Raw genomic sequence first — 21,955 nt, 5'->3', positions numbered from 1 at the left:
ACCTTTTTGTTTTAAATTGAAGTCTATTTGACCTATAACACTGTGTCAGTTCCGAGTTGATACTTCTATACATTAAAAAATGATTGCCACAATAAGTCTAGTTACCATTTGCCACCATACAAAATTATTACAATTTTTATTGACTATAAAATTGTGATTATTTTATTTATTGACTCTTGCTGTATAGTTCATCCTAGTGACATTTATTTTGTAACTGGAAGTTAGTACTTCTTTAACTCCCGCACATGTTTTACGCATCCCCTCCACCCTCTACCTCTAACGATCACCAGTTTTTTTCTGTATCTATGAATCTATTTCTGTTTTGTTATGTTTGTTCATTTATTTTGATTTTTATGTGTTTATTGATAGATAAATGGATGAAGAAGGCATGATTTATACACACACACACACACACACACACACATATACGCACAATGGAATACTACTCATCTATAAAAAAGAATGAAACCTTGCTATTTGTGACAACATGCATGATCCTAGAGGATGTTATACTAAGTAAATAAGTCAGATAGAGGAAGACGAATATCATATGTTTCCACTTATAGATAGAATTTAAAAATCAAAATACATGATCCTCTTTTTAAAGAGTCCAGGGCAGTTGTCTTGTTGAACATCCCATAGTCTGAATATGTCTAGTTGTGTTCTTGGGGGTGATATTTGATTTGTTCCACAATTCTGCTACTTGTAAACTGGGAGATGGGGCCAAAGGCATGGTTGATTCAGAATGAACATTTTTGCCAGCGTTACTGTATAGATGATAGTGAGTGTATCATGTTAAGTAGGTTCTTAATAGCAAGTTGTAGGTTTTTCCTGCCTCCACGTAAAAAAAAAACATATATATATATATATATGTATATACTATTTAACTTAATGAATTTTAGGTAGTATATTAAAAACATGGGTATCAGTGAAAAACTGGAGGTAGTGACCTTGGAGAAAGAGGGGAGCTTTGCCTGGCTCCCCTCACCAGCTGTATTGTGGGGCTTTGACTTCAGAGGTGACATTACTCCCATTCTACCGTTTGCCAGCTGTCTGGCTTTTTTAAAAACATTTATTTATTTGGCTGCATCGGGGCTTTGTTGCAGCATGTGGGCTCTTCATTTAGGAATACAGGATATTTTGTTGTGGCAGGTGGGCTTCTGTAGTTACAGCAAGCGGGCTTAGTTGCTCTGTGGCATGTGGGATCTTAGTTACCCAACCAGGATTCAGACCCACATCATCTGCATTGGAAGGTGGATTCTTAACCACTGGGTCACCAGGGAAGTCGTCAGCTGTGTGGCTTTGGCTAGTTGACTGGTCTCAAAGCCCTTTCTCTCCTCTCTAAAATGTAATAGTAATAAAGTTGTTGCTGCTGCTGCTGCTAAGTCGCTTCAGTCGTGTCCAACTCTGTGCGACCCCATAGACGGCAGCCCACCAGGCTCCCCCGTCCATGGGATTTTCCAGGCAAGGACACTGGAGTGGGGTGCCATTGCCTTCTCCAAATAAAGTTGTTAGTAAGCGTCAAATGAGATAGTGTCCTGGCACCTGACCATACTTGCCTGTTGGTGCTTATTATTTTAGTGGGGCCTCCAGAAGGGTGTGTAGGTGAGGTAGATGAGGGTGCAGTGGGCAAGTCTGGGACACCACATGGAGCAGCTCATCCTTGATGACATGACAGGGGTTGAGTGTGCTCCTTGGCCACACGACCACTGGTGGACTCCTTCAACTCGAGCTTTTCTGAGTGGGCTCCCCCTTCAGTTAACATGTTGTTTCTCTGTTTGCTGTTATTTCTGATGCTTCAGATGACTAGGAGACTAAGTCCTCTCATATGTGAGGTTAATGAATCTAGTTCCCCACAGTCTTTTTTCCTTGACTGCCACATCTCACTTGCCCCGTATGTTTCCACGTGTTCTAAAATGCACATCTTCTTCCTCACGGCCCACTGACTCTCCCTTGTATCCTCCCTTTTCAGGCAGGTGGACTGCCTGACAAAAGCTGCACCGGGATAGAGCAGCACTATGCATGAGCCACAGAAAGAGCTTCTCCTCAAATACCCAGAGTGAAGCTCTTTTCTTTTTCTTTTTTAGTTTTGTGTCTTTTCTAACTATTTGATATAACTCTAGTATTTTAAGGAATTATCCCCCCCCATTTCTCCTTCAAGAAAGACACTTTATAGGCAAAAATTTTTTTAAGTCAATCTACTGAAGGGTAATTGACATAGAGTAAAATTTGCCTTTTTTCCTGTGCATAGTTAGATGAATTTTTACTCATGTGTACAGTCACTTAATCACCACGACACCAATAGACAGAGCATTGTCCACATCAAAGGATTCCCTTATGCTTCTCTGTGACTGACTAGATATTTAAGTAATGTAATAAACTTTTGACTTGAAATAGTTAATACTATCATGCCTGAAAAAGAGGTTATCAAAATTGGATCCAGCCAGGCCCCCTAAATTCCTGTGCTCTGTCTTGACAAAGCCTCCTGCTGGGAGAGTAGCCAGTTGGCTGCTTTCTACTGAGGTCCCCCAGGAGTGTGTCTAACTGAAAGTGTTAACTGAGCTAACTCATATAATTTTGATATTTACATATAAGACCAGAATATCATGGACATGAAGAGAAATGTTAGACTTGCTTTAGTTAAGAGTTTTCTTTGAATCAACTCAAAATGGATTAGAAATCCAAATGCAAGAAATGTGAAATCATATAACTATTAGAATAAAGCCAGGGTGAATTCCTTTATAACTTGAGTAGGGAAAGAGTTTCAAAATAGGACTCAAACTCTAGAATCGATAAAAGGATGAAAATACAATGCCATTAAGTGTTTTAAAATTTTAAGCTTTTCATTGTAAAAAATATAAAAAAATGGCAAACTGGAGAAAATATCTGTAATACAGGTAAGTTCTAATATCTCTAACTGGGGCTTCCCAGATGGCTCAGTGGCAAAGAATCCGCCTGCCAATGCAGGAGACTCAGGTTCTATCCCTGGGTCAAGAAGATCCCCATGGAGAAAGAAATGGCAACCCAATCCAGTATTCTTGCCTGGTAAATCCCACGGACAGAGGAGCCTGGCAGGCTACAGTCCATGGAGTCACAAAAGAGTTGGACACAATTTAGCAACTAAACAACAATGTGCCTAATATAGAAAGAACTCTTACAATCAAAGTTAAAAAAAATACCAAAAAATATATAGAAAAAGCAAAAGACACAAATAGACAATTCTCAAAAAAGCTATATACTGGCCCTTCATCATAGGAAAGGATCAAATTGACTTTATAATAAGAGAAGTACGAACTAAATCTACTCTGAGACACCATTTGTCTCCTTTGTCAATTGACAGAAAATAATTTTGACAAGCCACTCTGATGGCAAAACTGAGAGAACAGGCATTGTTACACATTGCTCTCAGGAGTGTGTGGCTCAGACAGTAAAGAATCAGCCTGCAATGCAGGAGACCTGAACTCGATCCCTGGGTTGGGAAGATTGCTTGGAGAAGGGAATGGCTACCCACTCCAGTATTCTTCCCTGGAGAATTCCATGAACAGAGGAGTCTGGCAGGCTACAGTCCATGAGGTTGCGAAGAGTTGAACATGACTGACTGACTGACACTTTCACTTTTTCAGAAACTAAATCTACCCTGAGACACAATTTGTCTTCTTTGTCAGATTAACAAAAATAATTTTGACAAGCCCCTCTGATGGAAAAACTGTAGGAGAACAGGCATTGTTACACATTGCTGTCAGGAGTGAAAATAGTTCAGTCCCTATGAGGAGGGGTGTTACAGTATTGAGAGCACATATGCATTTACCATTTGATTTAACGGTCCTACTTCTAGAAATTTAACCTGCAGATATGCTCTCACAAATGCAAAATAAATGCAGAAAGTTTTTTTATTGCTGTGTAATTTGTAATGACAAAATAGTTCGGTTCGGTTCAGTCGCTTAGTCGTGTCTGAATCTTTGCGACCCCATGAGTCGCAGCACGCCAGGCCTCCCTGTCCACCACCAACTCCCAGAGTTTACTCAAACTCATGTCCATCTAGTTGGTGATGCCATCTAGCCATCTCATCCTCTGTCGTCCCCTTCTCCTCCTGCCCCCAACCCCTCCCACCATCAGGGTCTTTTCCAATGAGTCAGCTCTTCTCATGAGGTGGCCAAAGTATTGGAGTTTCAGCTTCAGCATCAGTCCTTCCAGTGAACACCAGGACTGATCTTGTTTAGGAGATCAGACAAAATAGTTAACACAACTTAAATGCCCATATGTAGGAGACTAGCATACATCGCAGTGAATGCAGCTCTGAGAAAGAATAAGGAAGATCTTCTTGAACTGGTGTAGAGTAAGTTCTAAGGATATATTGGAAAAAGCAAGTTGTAAAACAGTGTGTATGTTTGAAGAAATAAGGAGAAGTTAGAAATTAATAAAAATGGTTAATGATAAGTGAGATTTGGAGGGTGGAGGCGATAGGAATGGGAGTGACCATATATTTTATGGTTTTATTTTAAAACTATAAAATGGTCAAATATGTTTTGAAAATATATGTTCAAAACATAAACTCTAAAAGGATGAAGAAACGCAAATCCTAAAATTGAATACAAACAGAAACAAGTGAACCTGTGACAAATTGCTGGCCACATGGAGAAAAGAATTAATTCATAGACTTTAGAACATAGTACTTTGCACACTCTGAATGAAATATATTCCAAGGGGAAAAAAAGAGAAACCTTAAACTTTCAGTTCAGTTCAGTTGCTCAGTCGTATCTGACTCTTTGCGACCCCATGAACTGCAGCACACCAGGCCTCCCTGTCCATCACCACCAACTCCCGGAGTCTACCCAAACCCATGTCCACTGAGTCGGTGATGCCATCCAACCATCTCATCCTCTGTCGTCGCCTCTCCTCCTGCCCCCAATCTTTCCCAACATCAGGATCTTTTCAAATGAATCAGCTCTTCGCATCAGGTGGCCAAAGTATTGGAGTTTCAGCTTCAACCTTTAACTTAGTAGTCTTATTAGTAGTGACATTGGTATAATTCTGGAACTGTGGTGCTTTGGGCAAATTTGGGATAGTTTATATTAAAAGGAATAGTCATGGAAGTGTATTATTAAACTGAATAAAAAATGAGTCCATGTGTTTAGGATGATGTTTTCTTTTTGGACAAAAAGAAAAGCTCTTTACAAAAGGACACTAATTAGTATCAACGGAATGATAAAATTAAAAACTATAGTTTTAGAGCCACACGACACGGTAAGAATGTTAATAAGCTAGTGAGAATATAATATTTGTACAATTTAGGAATCACCTTATAGATAATTTATTCATTACAAAAGGAAGAGGTACTTTGAAAACGGAGAGTTCCAGTAGTCACTACCCTGACCAAGTTTTCTTACCTCATGGGACAGCCTGACAGGCCTCCCGATGTGATGCTTTAAGAAAGGTACGACACCTGAGCAGTCTTTGCCAAAAGTGTTTGACAGTGAAAGTTGCTCAGTCATGTCCGACTCTTTGTGACCCCATGGACTGTACAGTCCATGGAATTCTCCAGGCTGGAATACTGGAGTGGATAGCCTATCCATTTCTCCAGTGGATCTTCCCCACCCAGGAATTGAACCGGGATCCTATCGCTTCTCCAGATGATCTTCACCACCCAGGAATCGAACCGGGGTCTCCTGCATTGCAGGTGATTCTTTACCAGCCGAGCTACCAGAGAAGGTATGACACCTGAGCAGTCTTTGCCAAAAATGTTTAACCTGACTCTAAATATGATGCACAATAACCAGCTGCAGTGTAGAAACTGTGGTTGGATATAAGCACTTTTATAAACAATTAGGGACTTCTGTGATGGTCTAGTGACAGATTTCACCTTCTAATGCAAGGGGTGCAAGTTTGATCCCTGATTGGGAAACCAAGGTCCCACATGCCTTTGGCCAAAAAAAAAAAAAAAAAAATCCAAAAAATGTAAAACAGAAGCAATATTTTAACAAATTCAGTAAATACTTCAAAAATGGTCCACATTAAAAAAAAAAAATCTTAAAAGAATTTGGGGAATTGAAGTATGGCCTAACTATTAGGCCATGTTATTAAAATTCATGTCACCTTCCTTGGGTGTGATTACGGGGCAGGGGGTAATGATGTGGGAGGATTTATTTATTCTTAAGAGATGCCTACTAAAGTGTTTGGGTAGAGGACTCCATGCCCACAAGCTCCTTTTCAGCAGTCCAGCAGATGCATACATACATATAGGTGTAGTAAACAGTATGGAAATATTTCCAGTTAAGAATATTCTTTGACACATTGTATTTTGCTTTTCTTAAGGCCAAACTTGCAATTGTGCTGCAGTTTAGATTCAAGTAAATGTTTATTTGGTGATGAAAGTTTTTGTACCAACTTGATTACTTTCTTGGTAGATGGAGGAAGCCAGGCACAGTGTGTTCTCTGTGCTGTTGAATTATGTGTTTGCTGTATTCATTTTCATTAAATAGTTTAGTTCTGGGCAGATGCATTTCACCCCTTCTTGGTGCTGCCTGTGGGACTGTTTCCTTTTAAACTTTTTGATACCTTTTCCTTGATGGCACCATGGAGGACTGCCAGCCTCTGGGGCATGGGGGAGTTACCTGATTTTTTATCTTGAATATCCATGCACATTGAACTCTCTACTCTCTCTACCCAGTGCCTTTAATCTTAAAAAGTTCTCCCCCAAATTTGCAATTAAAAGCAACATGGCAGAAAGATATAACCTCTTATTTCTAGTCTAATAAAATTCCTCTGGAAGGATATTTGTCAATAGCACCTTCAATTCATTAATTACTAAGCGAAAGTTAGTGCTGGGGGGTCCAGTGATGGGTAAATAGGCTCAGTTCCTACTGTCAGGGTGATACCACCCCCTTGGGGAGATGAGCAGGTTAGCAGCAGGGAGCTCTTCAATACAGAGGCTTCAGTGCTGTGAAGGGAGTTGTAGAGGCCAAAACCTGACTTGGGCAGGCTGGTCATCTGAACTGCCACCACAGGATGGGTGGAGTCAGTGAAACAAGGACCACTAACCAGAGTTATGTCACAGCCTCTTGGAATGCCTTGAGAATAGTTAAAGTCAACTTTTGCGTTTTTCCCCCCAGAAGTGATTCTTTCAGAGCAAGGTTCTTCACTGGTTTTCCTCTTATCTACAAGAAGATTTCAAGGCATTTGCTGTTTGGCCCCCTCTGACCTTCACCACACCAACTCCCACCCACAGTAAAGTACATGCAATTCTTTGAGGATTTCTGGGTCTGCTTTGTGGCTCTCATTTGCATCTGCTCTCCTCTGCCTGGATTAACTAACCTCTTGCTTATGGGCTGAAGTACTTATTGTCCTTTAAGTGATTACAGACTCCCATGGCATCTTGCACCATCTCCCTCACTACCCTTCATGTATAGCCATGATAGATAATCTCTTTCACACAACAGAAACCCCTCAAGGGCCCAAGGGTGGTTTTTCCCATTGTCTCATCTGTTTATAAGTGTGCCTGTGTCAAGCAGACACCCAGGAAATGTCCATCAAGAGACCAAAATGGTAAATCCCTTCATCTGGCATAGGGGTTGTCTTTGTTTCCTAGTGCCTCAGCCTTACCCAGAAGTAATTATTCAAAATGCAGATTCAGAGACTCCACCTGAAACTGATTAACATAGACTGAGTGAGAAGGAGAAATGTTCCCTTTTAACCAGCGCCCACCAGCCCCACCCCAGGGAATCATGAAGCAGTTTCCTGGCAACTTGGGGAGTAACTTGTAGAAATCATGGCCAGAAGGTCCTAAGTAGGAGAACACATTATAGATCCTTAGGAGAGCCAAGAATAATTCCTGGAGGAGATGGTATTTTTGGTGCCCTTTAAATGTTGAAATGGAGCTTTAGAAATGAATTGATGACTGAGGGGATAAGCAAAGGCTCAGAGGCAAGAACATAGACTACTTGCCTGGAGTGCAAGTGTGTGACATGATGGGTGAGAGACTAGACTGGGAAATGGATTCAGGTCACCTGGATGCTCAAGAGGAAATGAGGCACCTCCAGAAGAGTTTTGAGCAAAGTAAAAACTTGTGTGGGGCTTGTTAGGGTCTTTTCCTCTCCTGGGGCTACAAAATTTGCTCATATTTTTTTCCTTAATGACATCTAGTTAACACTATTTATTAACTTTAAAAATGTCTACTAAAAAAAAAATTCTACATTTTTGGGGTATTTTCACATATTTAAGATATACTTTCCCTGTAGTCAAGGTTAGCAATTTTATTTTTTCTGTAGTGTGTTAACCAGTGAATATTTTAGGCTTTGTGTTCCCTGTTATAACTATTCAGCTCTACCACTGAAGCATAAGAGTAGGTGCAGACAGCTCATGAATGAGTGAGGGTGGTGGCTGTGTCCCAGTGAAACTTTACTCATAAAACCAGGTGGTTTTCCAACTCCTTGTGTAAAGAAAAGCACAGTTTAATTTGTTTCCTTTCCAGTCATCAGTGCAGAATAAAAGAGCAGACAGTCCTGTCTACTTGAAGAGCCCAGGGATCTGAAGTTTAGATGATTGTATCGGGGAAGAGCCTCATCTACCTCAGAACAGTGTGTACCAGCTCTGTATTTGTAAAGCGGCTCTATGTCCTTCAGCCAGAGCCAGTGTTTCTCAATCCAGTTACTGTGTGACTCAGGGCAGGACATACTGTCAGCTCAGAGGAGAGCCTTACTGGGTTCCTATCCTACTGGCCAGGACACTGATTCAAGGCTGCTTAGAAGTGTTTTAAGAATGATCTGGATATCTGAAAGTTCCAAACCCTGCAAACCAAAGGGCTAGTTTCATATTTTACCCTCAAAATAATGTTAAAGATAGTGATTGAGTTCCTATGTTAGACCATTAGAGCCACCTTAATAGAACTCCAGTGGAAAATACTCTATTATACTCTAATAATAAATAACAAAATCTTTTGAATTTGAGTAGCACCAGTGCTCATAAAATCAATATGAATTATCTAGAATGTAATTGAATGGTGGTATCGAGGATCTCTGCATTTAGTTTGACAGTGTAGGCAGGAAATTTAACAGAATCTACAAGTTTTCTGGGATCTTTAGAAATAAGGGTACAAGCGGTTTTTTTGAGTATTTTTTTTTTTATTAAGCACAATATTTTATCTACTGTTGATTTGTAACTTACAGTTTTCCTTTTTCTCAATAGATAGATAACTAATGTAATCTTATTGCTTATCCCCAGTGATTTACGGCAGTTTTGACTTACAAAATGGAACGACATGGGGAGATAGGTTTTTCTCCCGTGATAACCAATAAGAATTTGACAGGGAGGAGGATGGTAAAATAGAAGAGGTACATTGATGATTAATAAGGAGCTCACAAGCTCAGCAGGACAGAGACCCAAATGCCTGCATTCCCCCCCACCAAGGGGAAAGGTGGTAATGTCAGGGGCTGGTGTTGGGGTGCTGGCACTGACCACAGAGCTCCCCCACAACCTACCCTGGGGCTCTCTGGGGAGAGAGCATTAGGAGGGGAGAACGGAGAAGCCAGCGTCCCTGGCTGCATGGCCGAGGATGTCTTTGCAGACTGGGGCTTTTTTTCCAGGTGTGCCTGCATTTACTCATGTGCTGTTTGTCTATGGAAAAGACTGTTAAGCTGTCAAATAGTGAACTACCTCGGTAGTTCCTGATGCTGTGATCATGGTTTTGGTCTCGTTTCTTTTAGGTTACCCCTGTTTCAGGCCAGTGCTTTTGCATTTCTGGCCCCTGCTCGAGCCATCCTGTCTTTAGATAAATGGAAATGTAACACCACAGGTAATTGCAGTTATTTCCACATATGTCATTGGGGTCCTTTAATGCAGGTGATAGAAGGGAGGCCTGGATGTGCTGCCCCCAGCAGTGTTAAATCCTTTCTGGAATCAGGCACAGAACACACACCCAGCAAAACAGCTTAGAACACTCCAATCTGTGGACCGTGTTTCTGTCTCTCTCTATCCACTCATCCATCCCCACCCCCAGAGCAAGTAAGGACCAGTGAAGGACCTCGTTTGTCTCTGCTGATGAAAACTGATAAATATAGAAACAGAATAGAAAAATATTTGTGCTGTTTTTCTGCCTCTTTCTTTCAGTGGATTTTATGAACCACCAGTAGTCACTCTCTTTGCTGCATCAGCATCCTTTCTCTGAAACATCTCTGCTTTTTAAGGATCTGGCTGCTTTGGTTTTCTGCAAATGACTTTCATTCCCCCTCCTATCCTCCTCATAGTGATTGCAAAGATCCTTAAATAACCCAGTAGGGTCAGGAAGAAATCAGATAGGGGATTTGAGGAAAGCAGACAGACCTGTTGTACTCTCAAAATACTGTTAGATTTTTAGGTTCTAGGAGCAGAATTTTCTAGCTTTTATTTCCTTCCTTGCTCCTAGGAGTTACTTTGTGACCACTGATTTGATTTAGGAACAGAAAAAGGGCCTCAGTTTTATCTAGGTTTTTAAAACCTCAATCAAGCAACCTTTCCATTGGTCATTTCAATGAGCTGCTTGCAAAGGTTGGTCTTTGTATGAGACTGGGACTAGCAGTGTGTGTCAGCAGTTCAGTCAGCTTCTGAGAAGCCAGGAGCTCTCGTTGGTGAATAAATTTGGTTAATTAGCAATAGGGAATCCACCTTTCAGTATGATATGCTGTACTATTGTAACTTGAATTTTAGGGTTGGGTATTTATACAGATATACTGAGAACAGGGAGGAAATTCTTCTTAAAAGGAGTAAAATGAATATGTCCTGTCAAATATCAGTGTCACTCCAAGAAAAATTTTGTCTTTGTTTTTGTTTTCAAGATGTTTTGGTTGCCAATGGAACGACAGAGCTGTTACACACAGAACACATCTGGTATCCCCGAATACGCGAGGTAAATAATGAGCATTGTCTACTTACGGCTTCTTTGTGTTTCTTCTCATTTTCAGTGTTGGTCATGCCCAGTATATTGCAGTTGCTTACCCTAAGCTCTTTTTTTTTTTTTTTTCAGCTACTGATATGTTCATTTGTGTTGTGAAATTCAATTTAGATGACATCACTATAAAATAAAGCATGTAGAAATGCTTTGTGCCAGCAGACAGTATTGTTTCTTGCCCTCTTTTCTGTCCTCCTTTCTCTTCCTCCTCTCCTATGCCGCCACAGACTGTCTGCTTACACCCTCCAGTGTAACCAGCTGAGGGACCTGGCTCCCTTTGGAGGGAACCACAGAGTTGATAGTTTGCAAAACTATTTATTCTGGCCTCAGTTTGCTTGTGTTGGTTGAAGGAATTAAACCCATTTGTATGTTGCAGTGCACTTGAATAGAATAGGGTGTGGGTGGGAGTCCTTAGATACAAAGAATGACTGACATTTTATCCAGATCTTCCAAAACCTGTAAAACCATTCACCATTAGTTCAGAATTAACACAGATATCACCATTCTGTACAACAGAAATATTCCTTTAGGATTTTTGTCAGTAACAATACCTTTTAAATGTCCTGCAGGAGCTCACTTCTGAAAGTCAAGAGCCTTTGTACTGCATTGTACCTTTGGGGCTTGTTTTGAACATTGTGTCTTAAATGAGAATGATAAATTCCATCTGTCTCAATCAGTGGGATAGGCAAGCTGATTTTGTGTCCAGCGCCCATTTCGGTAATACTCCTACAGTAGTCAGGTCATACTTAGGTTTGCTAGGTCCCAATCACACCCACTGGTATCTTTGGAGTTTCCCAGGCATTTCTCAGCTATGTCTTGCCTATTTTATAATAGCTTGATGCCTTACAGAATTATCAGTTGTGGTTGCAGGTGACATTTAGAGTATGTGATTTATAAGCAGTTTGCTCTTATGTCTGTGTCCTCTCTTGCTCCAGATCCAGGGAGCCATCATCATGTCCTCACTGATAGAAGTGGTCATCGGCCTCCTAGGCCTGCCTGGGGCTCTGCTGAAATACATCGGGCCCCTGACCATCACACCCACGGTGGCCCTCATTGGCCTCTCCGGTTTCCAGGCAGCAGGAGAGAGAGCAGGGAAGCACTGGGGCATCGCCATGCTGTAAGTGTTCCCAGGCCACTCAGGAGTGGACAGTAAAAGATCTCCCTTCTTCCCAACACTGAGGGGCAGCTTCTTTGAATGTTTTGAACATTTATACAGACTTTAGGAGATATGTAAGATTAGTCTGATAGTTTAAACTTTATTTGTCTCATGCCAGGGAATTATTAAAGTGCCATGCAGTCAGGGTATTCTAAAAATTGGGAGGACTGTAAGGTTTTAAACTTTGAGAAAGGAGTAAGATGGTGGCGCCATTAACTCTTGACTTTTGGGGTCATGCCAAGTCTCATACATGGAAATTGAAATACCAAGAAGCTGAATCCTTTAAATGAGAGTCAAAAATCCTTCCAGACTGGCAGGAGACAGAGCTGCGGCCTGCAGTGTGCTGGCATCAGGGGTGATGTGGCTCCCAGGTCAGACAGCTCCACACACCTGTCACAAAGCCGTCATTTCTGCCAGAGTCCTGCTGGTCAGTGCCAGTCCTTTCACACAGTACTTGACGTGAATTAAATATGTCACTTGCCCCTTTTTTCAGTAATGTCAATAAAGACATTCAGAACTTTATAAGATTGATTATTAGAGCCACAGCTTTCTGTGTACCGCAGATAGAACCCACAGTCTGTGCATATCTCTGTAGAGCATATCTCTGTAGAGCATATTTCTGTAGAGTATATGTAAGAGTTGACCACATCATAGGAAATGATTCTAAGACTCTAGAATTTTAGCAATCAGTCAGAGTTCTTAAAAAATTAAGTAACAGAAGAGGATTTTTAATTGTTTTTGTTTTGTGAAAACTTCTGTAGTTATTCAATGAAAAACAGTATTTATTGAGCCTACATATCATGCTTTACATAAATGCTGGTTATATATATTATAAATTAAGGTAGGTACTAGTGTTATCCCTGTGTAACAAGTAAAGAAATCCAGGGACAAAGATGCAATGTTAGTTTTTCAGGTTCACACAGTTAGCCAGGATGCTTTTCAAAACCCAAATAGTCTGACTCAGACTTAACCCGTAACACTTAATTCTGCCTCTCTGTGTTAGAATGTAGTTTACAAATAAAGTGAATCCTTACATAATTGTAATCCATATATCATTATAAGTTAAAGTATAAGAAAATATCCAGTGTTGTACTTAGTTTTCTCATTTCACCAAAGGTTGTCAATATTTCCATATCAGGATGGGTGTGTTGAAGGCATGTGAGAATGTTCACTCAGTGAAATGCAGTAAGTTCCAAAAAGGAGAAATTGTGTTTACTGTCTTGCTGTAAACTTTAGGAACCAATAACAAAAGAATGAATAAAACCCCCAAACCACTTAGAAGCAAGAGAACGCCATTATAAATAACTCAGAAAAGAACTCCAAACTTTACAATTGCCGACAATTTAGAAAATGATGATAACAGCACTAATCACACTTATTGAACAGTCAGTTCTCAAGAAGAGTCAAATAAAAATAAAGTACTTGAAGAGCTTATCTTCAGAAATGAGAAAAACAGGATGAAAAATGAGCGCAGTGAAAGCAGGGGAAAACATTGGTAGAGATACAAAAAATATGCTAGCAAAGTAATGCTTAAGATCCTTCAACCTAGTCTTTAATGGTATGTGAACTGAGAGCTTCCAGATGTACAAGCTGGATTTAGAAATGGCAGAGGAACCAGAGATCAAATTGCCAACATCCATTGGATCATAGGAAAAGCTAGAGAATTCTGGAAAATATCTGCTTCATTGACTACGTTAAAGTCTTTGACTGTGTAGATCACAACAAACTGTGGAAAATTCTTAAAGAGACAGAAATACCAGACCTCCTTACCTGCTACTGCCTCCTGCGAAACCTGTATGCAGATCAAGAAGCAACAGTTAGAACTGGACATGGAAAAACGGACTGGTTCAAAATTGGGAAAGGAATACGTCAAGGCTTATTTAAAAGCACCCTGCTTTTTAAAAAGCAGAGATGTTATTTTGCCTACAAAAGTCTATATAGTCAAAACTATGATTTTTCCAGTAGTCGTGTACGGATGTGGGAGCTGGACATAAAAAAAGGCTGAGTGCTGGAGAATTGATTCTTTTGAACTGTGGTGCTGGAGAAGACTCTTGAGAGTCCCTTGGACTGCAAGGAAATAAAACCAGTCAATCCTAAAGGAAATCAACCCTGAATATTATTTAGAAGGACTGATGCTGAAGCTGAAGGTTCAATACTTTGGTCACCTGATAAGAAGAGCTGACTCGTTGGAAAAGGCCCTGATGCTGGGAAAGATTGAAGGCAGGAGGCGAAGGGGATGACAGAGGATGAGATGGTTGGATGGCATCATCGACTCAGTGGACATGAGTTTGAGCAAACTCTGGGAGATGGTGAGGGACAAGGAGGCCTGGCATGCTGCAGTCCATGGGGTTGCAAAGAGTCAGACACAACTGAGCAACTGAACAACAAAATAAAAAATAGGAAACAAATAGAAGTGATGCATGCCAAAGCTGGTTTTTTGGAGAGAGTGGCATACATATAGACAGACTGCTGGCAGGGCTAATTAAGGTGAGAGGGAATGCACACACAAAGCAGTGGTAAAACTTAGCTCCAGGGAGGATGAGGTAGATCTGTGTTCCTGCCCCTAAGTTTATATGTATATATATATAAATAGAATAGGTGGTTTTCCAGCTGTATTTTTGGTAAATAATAAAAACTGACCCCTTCTCCCCCAGACCTCTGGATGTTGGGGCTCCTCAGAACTTGGTCCTGGGCCTCCTTCTGTCTCCATTCTCTTCTTCTGGGGTATCTCATTGAGTTTATGGCATCAGCAGACATGCATTATGCTGGTGGGCTCCACATGAACCTGTAACGTGGACCTCTAAACTCAGACTTTCAGATCAAACCCCTGACTTGCCCTGTCCATTTGCTGTTACACAAGACACCTCAAACTTTAAAGGCAGAAAACTCCAAACTTTTGACTCCCTCCTTGCCCGTAAACCAGTTCCTTCTGTGGTCTTCCTCACAGTAGCACAGCCACAGGTGCAGTAGTAGCACAGGTGCTTAAGCCAGAAGCCCTGCAGTGATCCTTTGTTCTTCACTCCCTCATTCACCATGCAGAACTTGTCATCCTCTCCTACCTCCAGAAAAAAAAATCCCAATTCTATCCTTGGTCATCATTGCTACAACACTCAGCCATCACTTCCAAACTGGTCTCTGGTTTATTTTTTTCTCCCTTCCTGTGCATTGTCAGTCCTATAAAATGCTTGGTCATTTTCTCTTCAAGACTTTCTCTTCTGTCCCCAATTCTTGCTGGATTCTAGAATCTTTTAGGTCTTCTTGTCATCACGATGTCTGAAACCTTGCCTGCTGCTCTTTGGTGGTCTGTTTACATCTCAGGCTTGGCACTCTGGGCTGTTTTACTTTGTAATCTTGGGTGTTCATGGGAAATGATCTTGAATTATTTCACAGATGCCTTCTCTCCCCCCCCCCCCACCCCCACCGCTTGTCTCTCTCTTTCTGGATCTTCTAGGATGTTAGCCCTCCCAAAGTTGTCCTCTTACTTTCCTCTTCTGTCTTTCATCTCTTTATTTTTTCCCTCTGTTCCTAGGAATTTTCCTCAGCTTTATCTGTGACTTCTCTTGAGTTTTTTTTATTTCTGCTGTCCTGTTTTTTATTTTCCAGAGCTCTTCTTTTGTAGTTGGATCTCAGCTCTGTGAAGGCAGGACCTCAGCTCTATAATAATCACCCTGGCACCGCCAGTACCTGGCTCACTGTCTGTCCCAGAGCAGGCATATTCACTAAGAGCATTGTGAATAAGTTAGGGGAGGGGCGGGAGGTGTGACCACACCCTTGACCGTGGGAAGGAAAGTCAAGGATGTTTTAGAAAGACTTTCATTCCTGAAGGATGTGCTCTACTGGTTAGGCATTGAGTATATTACATCTCCAAGGAAGAGAAAATTCCTGTACTGTTTAAACTGTACTGGAGCTTTGAAAAAGAAAGGAAACTTCATAGTTTTATCTTAATGGCAAATCCTGACAGAGCTAATGCAGAAGGGAGATCCTGGACCAACTTTTTCCTTCCTAGGGTTGTATAAAACCCTAAGGAAATACGTTCAGGTAGCAACCCACTCCAGTACTCTTGCATGGAAACTCCCATGGATGGAGGAGCCTGGTAGGCTGCAGTCCATGGGGTCACGAAGAGTCAGACAAGATTGAGTGACTTCACTTCCACTTTTCACTTCCGTGCATTGGAGAAGGAAATGGCAACCCACTCCAGTGTTCTTGCCTGGAGAATCCCAGGGACGAAGGAGCCTGGTAGGCTGCCATCTATGGGGTCGCACAGAGTCGGACACGACTGAAGCGACTTAGCAGCAGCAGCAGCAGTAGCATCTAAAGCTCAGTGTCTTAAAAGGCTCAATACAGTCTCTAAGATGGAAGTGTGTAGAAAACTTTCAGAAAAGGGCCTTACTGTACAGCTCTGCACATACTTAATTTTTTAAGTGCTGCGTCTATAAACATATCTGAAAAGAATGTTCCTTGGGACATGGTTTGGGAAAATGCTGCTGCAGATAATACAGTAAAAGGGCAATGTATTTATCATTTCAGGAACTCAAGGATGATTAAATATTAGAAATTGTATTTTATTAAAATCCACTATGGTTTTTTATTTAAAAATTATGGTGATGATTTTTTAAAATTGATCAATCTATGTTCCAACTGCAGACTATTAGCAGTGATAAATATGATTTTTAAATGCCCCATATACGTTACTTGCCTCCTGAGAAACCTGTATGCAGGTCAAGAAGCAACATTTAAAACCAGATATGGAACAATGGATTGGTTCAAAATTGGGAAAGAAATACATCAAGGCTGTAAATTGTCACTTTGCTTACTTAACTTATATGCAGAGTACATCATTCAAAATGCTGGGCTGGATGACTCACAAGCTGTAATCAAGGTTGCCGGAGAAATATCAGCAACCTCAGATATGCAGATGATATCACTCTACTGGCAGAAAGTGAAGAGAAACTAAAGAGCCTCTTGATGAGAGTGAAAGAGAGTGAAAAGGCAGACTTAAAACTCAACATTCAAAAAATTAAGATCATGGCATCTGATGCCATCATTTCATGGCAAATAGATGGGGGGAAAAGTGGAAGCAGTGACAGATTTTATTTTCTTGGGCTCCAGTATCACTGTGGATGATGACTGCAGCCATGAAATTAAAAGACACTTGCTCTGTGGAAGAAAAGTTATAACAAACTTAGATGGCAGATTAAAAAGCAGAGACATCACTTTGCTGATAGATGTCTGTATAGGCAAATCTATGGTTTTTCCACTGGTCATGTACTGCTGTGAGAGGTGGACCATAAAGAAGGCTGAGTGCTGAAGAATTGATGCTTTTGAACTGTGGTGCTGGAGAAGACTTTTGAGAGCCTCTTGAACAGTGAGGAGATCAAACCAGTCAATCCTAAAGGAAATCAACCCTGAATATTCATTGGAAGGGCTGAAGCTGAAGCTCCAATACTTTGGTCACCTGATGCGAAGAAGTGACTCATTGGAAAAGACTCATGCTGGGAAAGATGGAGGGCAGGAGAAGAAGGGGGTGACAGAGGATGAGATGGTTTGATGGCATCATCAACTCAAATGGACATGAGTTTGAGCAAACTGGCAGAATACTGAAGGACAGGGAAACCTTGCGTGCTGCAGTCCATGGGTTTGCGGAGGGTTGGACACGACTTAGTGACTGAACGACAACATACATTAATGGTGAAAGACTTAAATTAGACTGGCTGTTGAAATCAGAAACTGAGATAAGAATGTTTATTATCAGAATCATTTAAAGTTCTGAATGTGCTAACCAATAAATAAGACAAAATAAAATAATATGGATCAATGCAGGAATAGGGAGAAGGGCTTGATGACTTGCCCTTAGCAATAATTAAAACACATTCTAGGACTTAGTGATGTGGGACAGGGTAGACATTGATAGAGTAGAACAGAAAGAATAGAAACATAACCAATAAAAAAAATTAATGCTTAGTATATGATGTTTGAAATCAGCAGAAAATGAACTGTGTAGAAAATAATTATTTGGAAAAAAGTTAGATTTCTGATTTATATCAAATTACATTTCAGTTGAGTTAAAGACTCAAATGTAGAAAATAAAACCATGAAAGGGCCGTAAGGAAACTTATATTAAATAGACTAGACAAGGCAGATAGGAAAAGAGAAAGATTGATTTTACCACTGATTAATTTAAAGCTCATATCAAAAACCATTGAAACTAAATTTTAAGTGTACCTGAGAAAATACAGCAAACTCCATAAGAAAGGCTAATGTTTCCAATTCATAGAATTTCACCAGTTAATTCAAAGGAGAGAGAGTCCTGGTAGAGTAATGAATGAAGAACCACTTAACAAAAAATAGTGATACAGATAACCAATTAGTGTTTAAAAAGGGCTACCTTCACTTGTTATCATTATGCATATTCACATGGAAGGGGACCCTTTAGCAGTAGGAGTATTGGTGGTGGGTCATTGTGGTCTCCTAAGTCAACCAATAGATGTGGCCTTTAGAGACAAACTGTCTCTAAAGGAAGAGTCAGTGTGGTGAACCAGTACCTGCCATTTCTAACACTGTACATAAATTCTGAGTGGGAACTGTGTGTTTCCTGAAAATATTTTTCCGTTTACTTTTCTTATGGATAACTTAAAACCTATTCAAAAGTAGAATAGTTTAATAAATTGCCATGTACCATCACCAGACATTCCAGAAAAGTCTCATTTTGCCTATATCCCCAAGTTCATTGAGATTCTTGGCATTTGAAGTTTAATAATAATTAAACAGAGAAATCTAAAGTAAAATAATAGTCCCTCCCACACACTCCATCCCTCAGAAAAATATTCTCTTGAATAACTAACAATAATGTAGTGTTTATCCTTCCATATTTTGCATTATTGTTGCAGAAATACAAGCATGCACATATACAACTTTATCATTATTTTATAATTTTTCACCTCAATAATTTGTTGGGGTCACCTTCCCAAGACAATCTGTTTAGATCTATTTCATTCTTTGTACAACTGTACAATGGTAAGTAGAATGAAATAGTCTATATTAAACTACTCCCAGGTGATGCAATAGTAAAGAATCCACCTGCCAATGTAGGAGATGCAGGTTTGATCCCTGGGTCAGGAAGATCCCCTGGAGGAAGAGATGGCAACCCGCTCCAGTATTCCTGCCTGGGAAATCCCATGGACAGAGGAACCTGACGGGCTATAGTCCATGGGGTCACAAAGAGTCAGACACAACTGAGCTCACACATGCACACACGCAGACAAACCATTTCCCAGTTGATACACAAGCATGTTATTTAAAATATTTTTTGTTGCAAACAATGCTGAAATACCTATTTTCATGTTAAATAATGAATATTAAAATAAATGATGATAGTGTTTTTAAATTGATGAAATTGGTAGGGATTTAAAAGTATAAAGGGCTTCCCTGATAGCTCAGTTGGTAAAGAATCCACCTGCAATGCAGGAGACGCCAGTTGAATTCCTGGGTTGGGAAGATCTCCTGGAGAATGGATAGGCTACCCACTCCAGTATTCTTGGGCTTCCCCTGTGGCTCAGGTGGTAAAGAATCTGCCTACAATGCAGAAGACCTGGGTTTGATCCCTGGGTTGGGAAGACCCCCTGGAGAAGGGAATGGCTACCCACTCCAGTGTTCTGGCCTGGAAAATTCCATGGACTATATAATCCATGAGATTGCAAAGAGTCGGACATGACTGAGCAGTTTTCACTTTCACTTAAAAGTATAAAACCCCCTGCTACAGTGAGTAGCAAATGGACATTTTAAAAAATTTATTTCACAGAAGTGTAGTTTATTTACAGTTTTGTGTTAATTTCTAATGTATAGCAGTGATTCAGTTATATATGTGTGTATATATATATATACACACACACACACACATTCTTTTTCATTATGGTTTATCACAGGATATTGAATATAGTTTCCTGTGCTATACAGTAGGACCTTGTTTTGTCGTTTGGTTTTGGTTTTTTCTGGCCAGACCACTCAGCATATGGGATCTTAGTTCCCCAGCCAGGGATTGAACACATGTCCCCTGCAGTAGAAGCATGGAATCTTAACCATTAGACTGCTAAGGAAGTCCCAGGACTTTGTTGTTTATCCATTCTATATATAATATTTTGCATCTGCTAATCCCCAAACCCCAATCCATCCCTCCCTTACATCAACTTGACAACTACAAATCTATTCTCTATGTCTGTGAAGCTATAAGTTCATTTCTGTCATATTTTAGATTCCAGATGTAAGTGATAATGGTATTTGTCTTTCTCCTGACTTATTTTACTTAGTATGATAATCTCTGGATCCATCCATGTTGCTGTAAATGGCATCATTTCATTCTTTTTTATGGCTGAGTAGTATTCCATTGTGTGTGTGTGTGTGTGTGTGTGTGTGTGTGTGTGTGTGTGTGTGTGTATCACATCATTTTTTTTTTTAGTATAGGTTATTTTAATTTGGGGCTTCCCTTGTAGCTTACTCGGTAAAGAGTCTGCCTGAAACACAAGAGACTTGGGTTTGATCCCTGGGTCAGGAATGTCACCTGGAGAAGGAAATGGCAAACCACTCCAGTATTATTGGCTGGAGAATCCCATTGACAGAGGAGCCTGACAGGCTACAGTCCATGGGGTCGCAAAGAGTCGGACACGACTGAGTGACTTTCACTCCATTTTAATTTTAATTGAAGTCTACTTGATTAGTTTCTGTACCACATCTTCTTTGTCCATTCACCTGTTAATGAACATTTAAATTTTCTCCATTTCTTGACTATCGTAAATAGTGCTGCAGTGAACATTGCGGTGCATGTATCTTTTTAAATTTCTCCAGATATATACTCATGAGTGGGATTGCAGAATCATATAGCAACTCTATTTTTAGTTTCTTGGGGAACCTCTATACTGTTTTCCATAGTGACTGTGCCAATTTACATTCTCACCAATAGTGTAGAGGACTCTCCACACTCTCTCCAGCATTTGTAGACCTTTTTTGGTCTGATCTTCAGATATATTATTTGTGGACTTCTTAATGATGGCCATTCTGACCAGTGTGAGGTAATACCTCATTGTAGTTTTGATTTGCATTCCTCTAATAACTAGTGATGTTGAGTATCTTTTCATGCACCTGTTGGTCATCTGTACATGTTCTTTGGAGAAATGTCGGTTTAGGCCTTTTGCCCATTTTCCAGTTGGGTTGTTTTTTCGTTGTTGAGATACATGAGCTGTTTGTATGTTTTGGAAATTAAACCTTTGTTGGTCACATTAGCAAATGGACATTCTTGGTCTCTGGATGTGATTGTAAATTCACCCAAACTTTCTGTATGTATTTAATATTTAGCAGTTTGTATCAAAACACTTTTCAGTAAGGTATTCACTGTTTGACAGATCTGTTCTAGTCCTGGGAACTTGTCATAAGCAGATATTCACACTGGTGCCAGGGAAAGATGATCCATTGCAGTTGTTTATGTTGCTCCCAATGTCATACTTTAGGGGACGTGTTTAAATAAGATGTGGTATGGTACAGCCACTAGATGGAATGCTAATAAGCAGCCTCTAAGGTGCTGATGGGGGTTGCCATCTCTTGAGGTCAGGCTGTTAACTGGGGCTGCAGGCTAGTTGGGAAGCAGCATGTAAAATAGGATTGATTCCTTTTTGGGCCAGTTGATGACCTGTTTGTGCTCCAAGAGCAAGGATGACATCAGATAGTCCTGTTTCCCTTTCTAATCCCAGTGCCTGGGACCCAATAACATGCTCTAAAAGCCCTGGGATTCAGCAGACCAGAGTGCTGCATGCTTGTCATCCAATGAGAGATGATGAGCAGTCTTCAAGATTTTGTGTCTTTCTTTTTGCTTATCTGCCGTTTATAGTTTTTCT

General features: G+C 40.4%; 1 protein-coding gene across 3 annotated transcripts in view; it reads left to right on the top strand.

The window, feature by feature from the left end:
- Positions 1-21,955, top strand: part of SLC23A2 (solute carrier family 23 member 2) — a 139,682-nt gene that overhangs the window by 93,035 nt on the left and 24,692 nt on the right. For all 3 annotated transcript variants that reach the window (XM_043882955.1, XM_043882957.1, XM_043882958.1), the window contains 3 exons: positions 9,699-9,787; positions 10,806-10,876; positions 11,854-12,035. In XM_043882955.1, the coding sequence (XP_043738890.1) occupies positions 9,699-9,787; positions 10,806-10,876; positions 11,854-12,035 (342 nt within the window). The remainder of the gene's footprint in view (positions 1-9,698; positions 9,788-10,805; positions 10,877-11,853; positions 12,036-21,955) is intronic.

The sequence above is a fragment of the Cervus elaphus genome, chromosome 23 (genome assembly GCF_910594005.1).
Source record: "Cervus elaphus chromosome 23, mCerEla1.1, whole genome shotgun sequence".
Lineage (NCBI taxonomy): Eukaryota > Metazoa > Chordata > Mammalia > Artiodactyla > Cervidae > Cervus > Cervus elaphus.
Note: the sequence above shows the minus strand (reverse complement) of the source record. Positions and strands in the feature narration are given on the sequence as shown.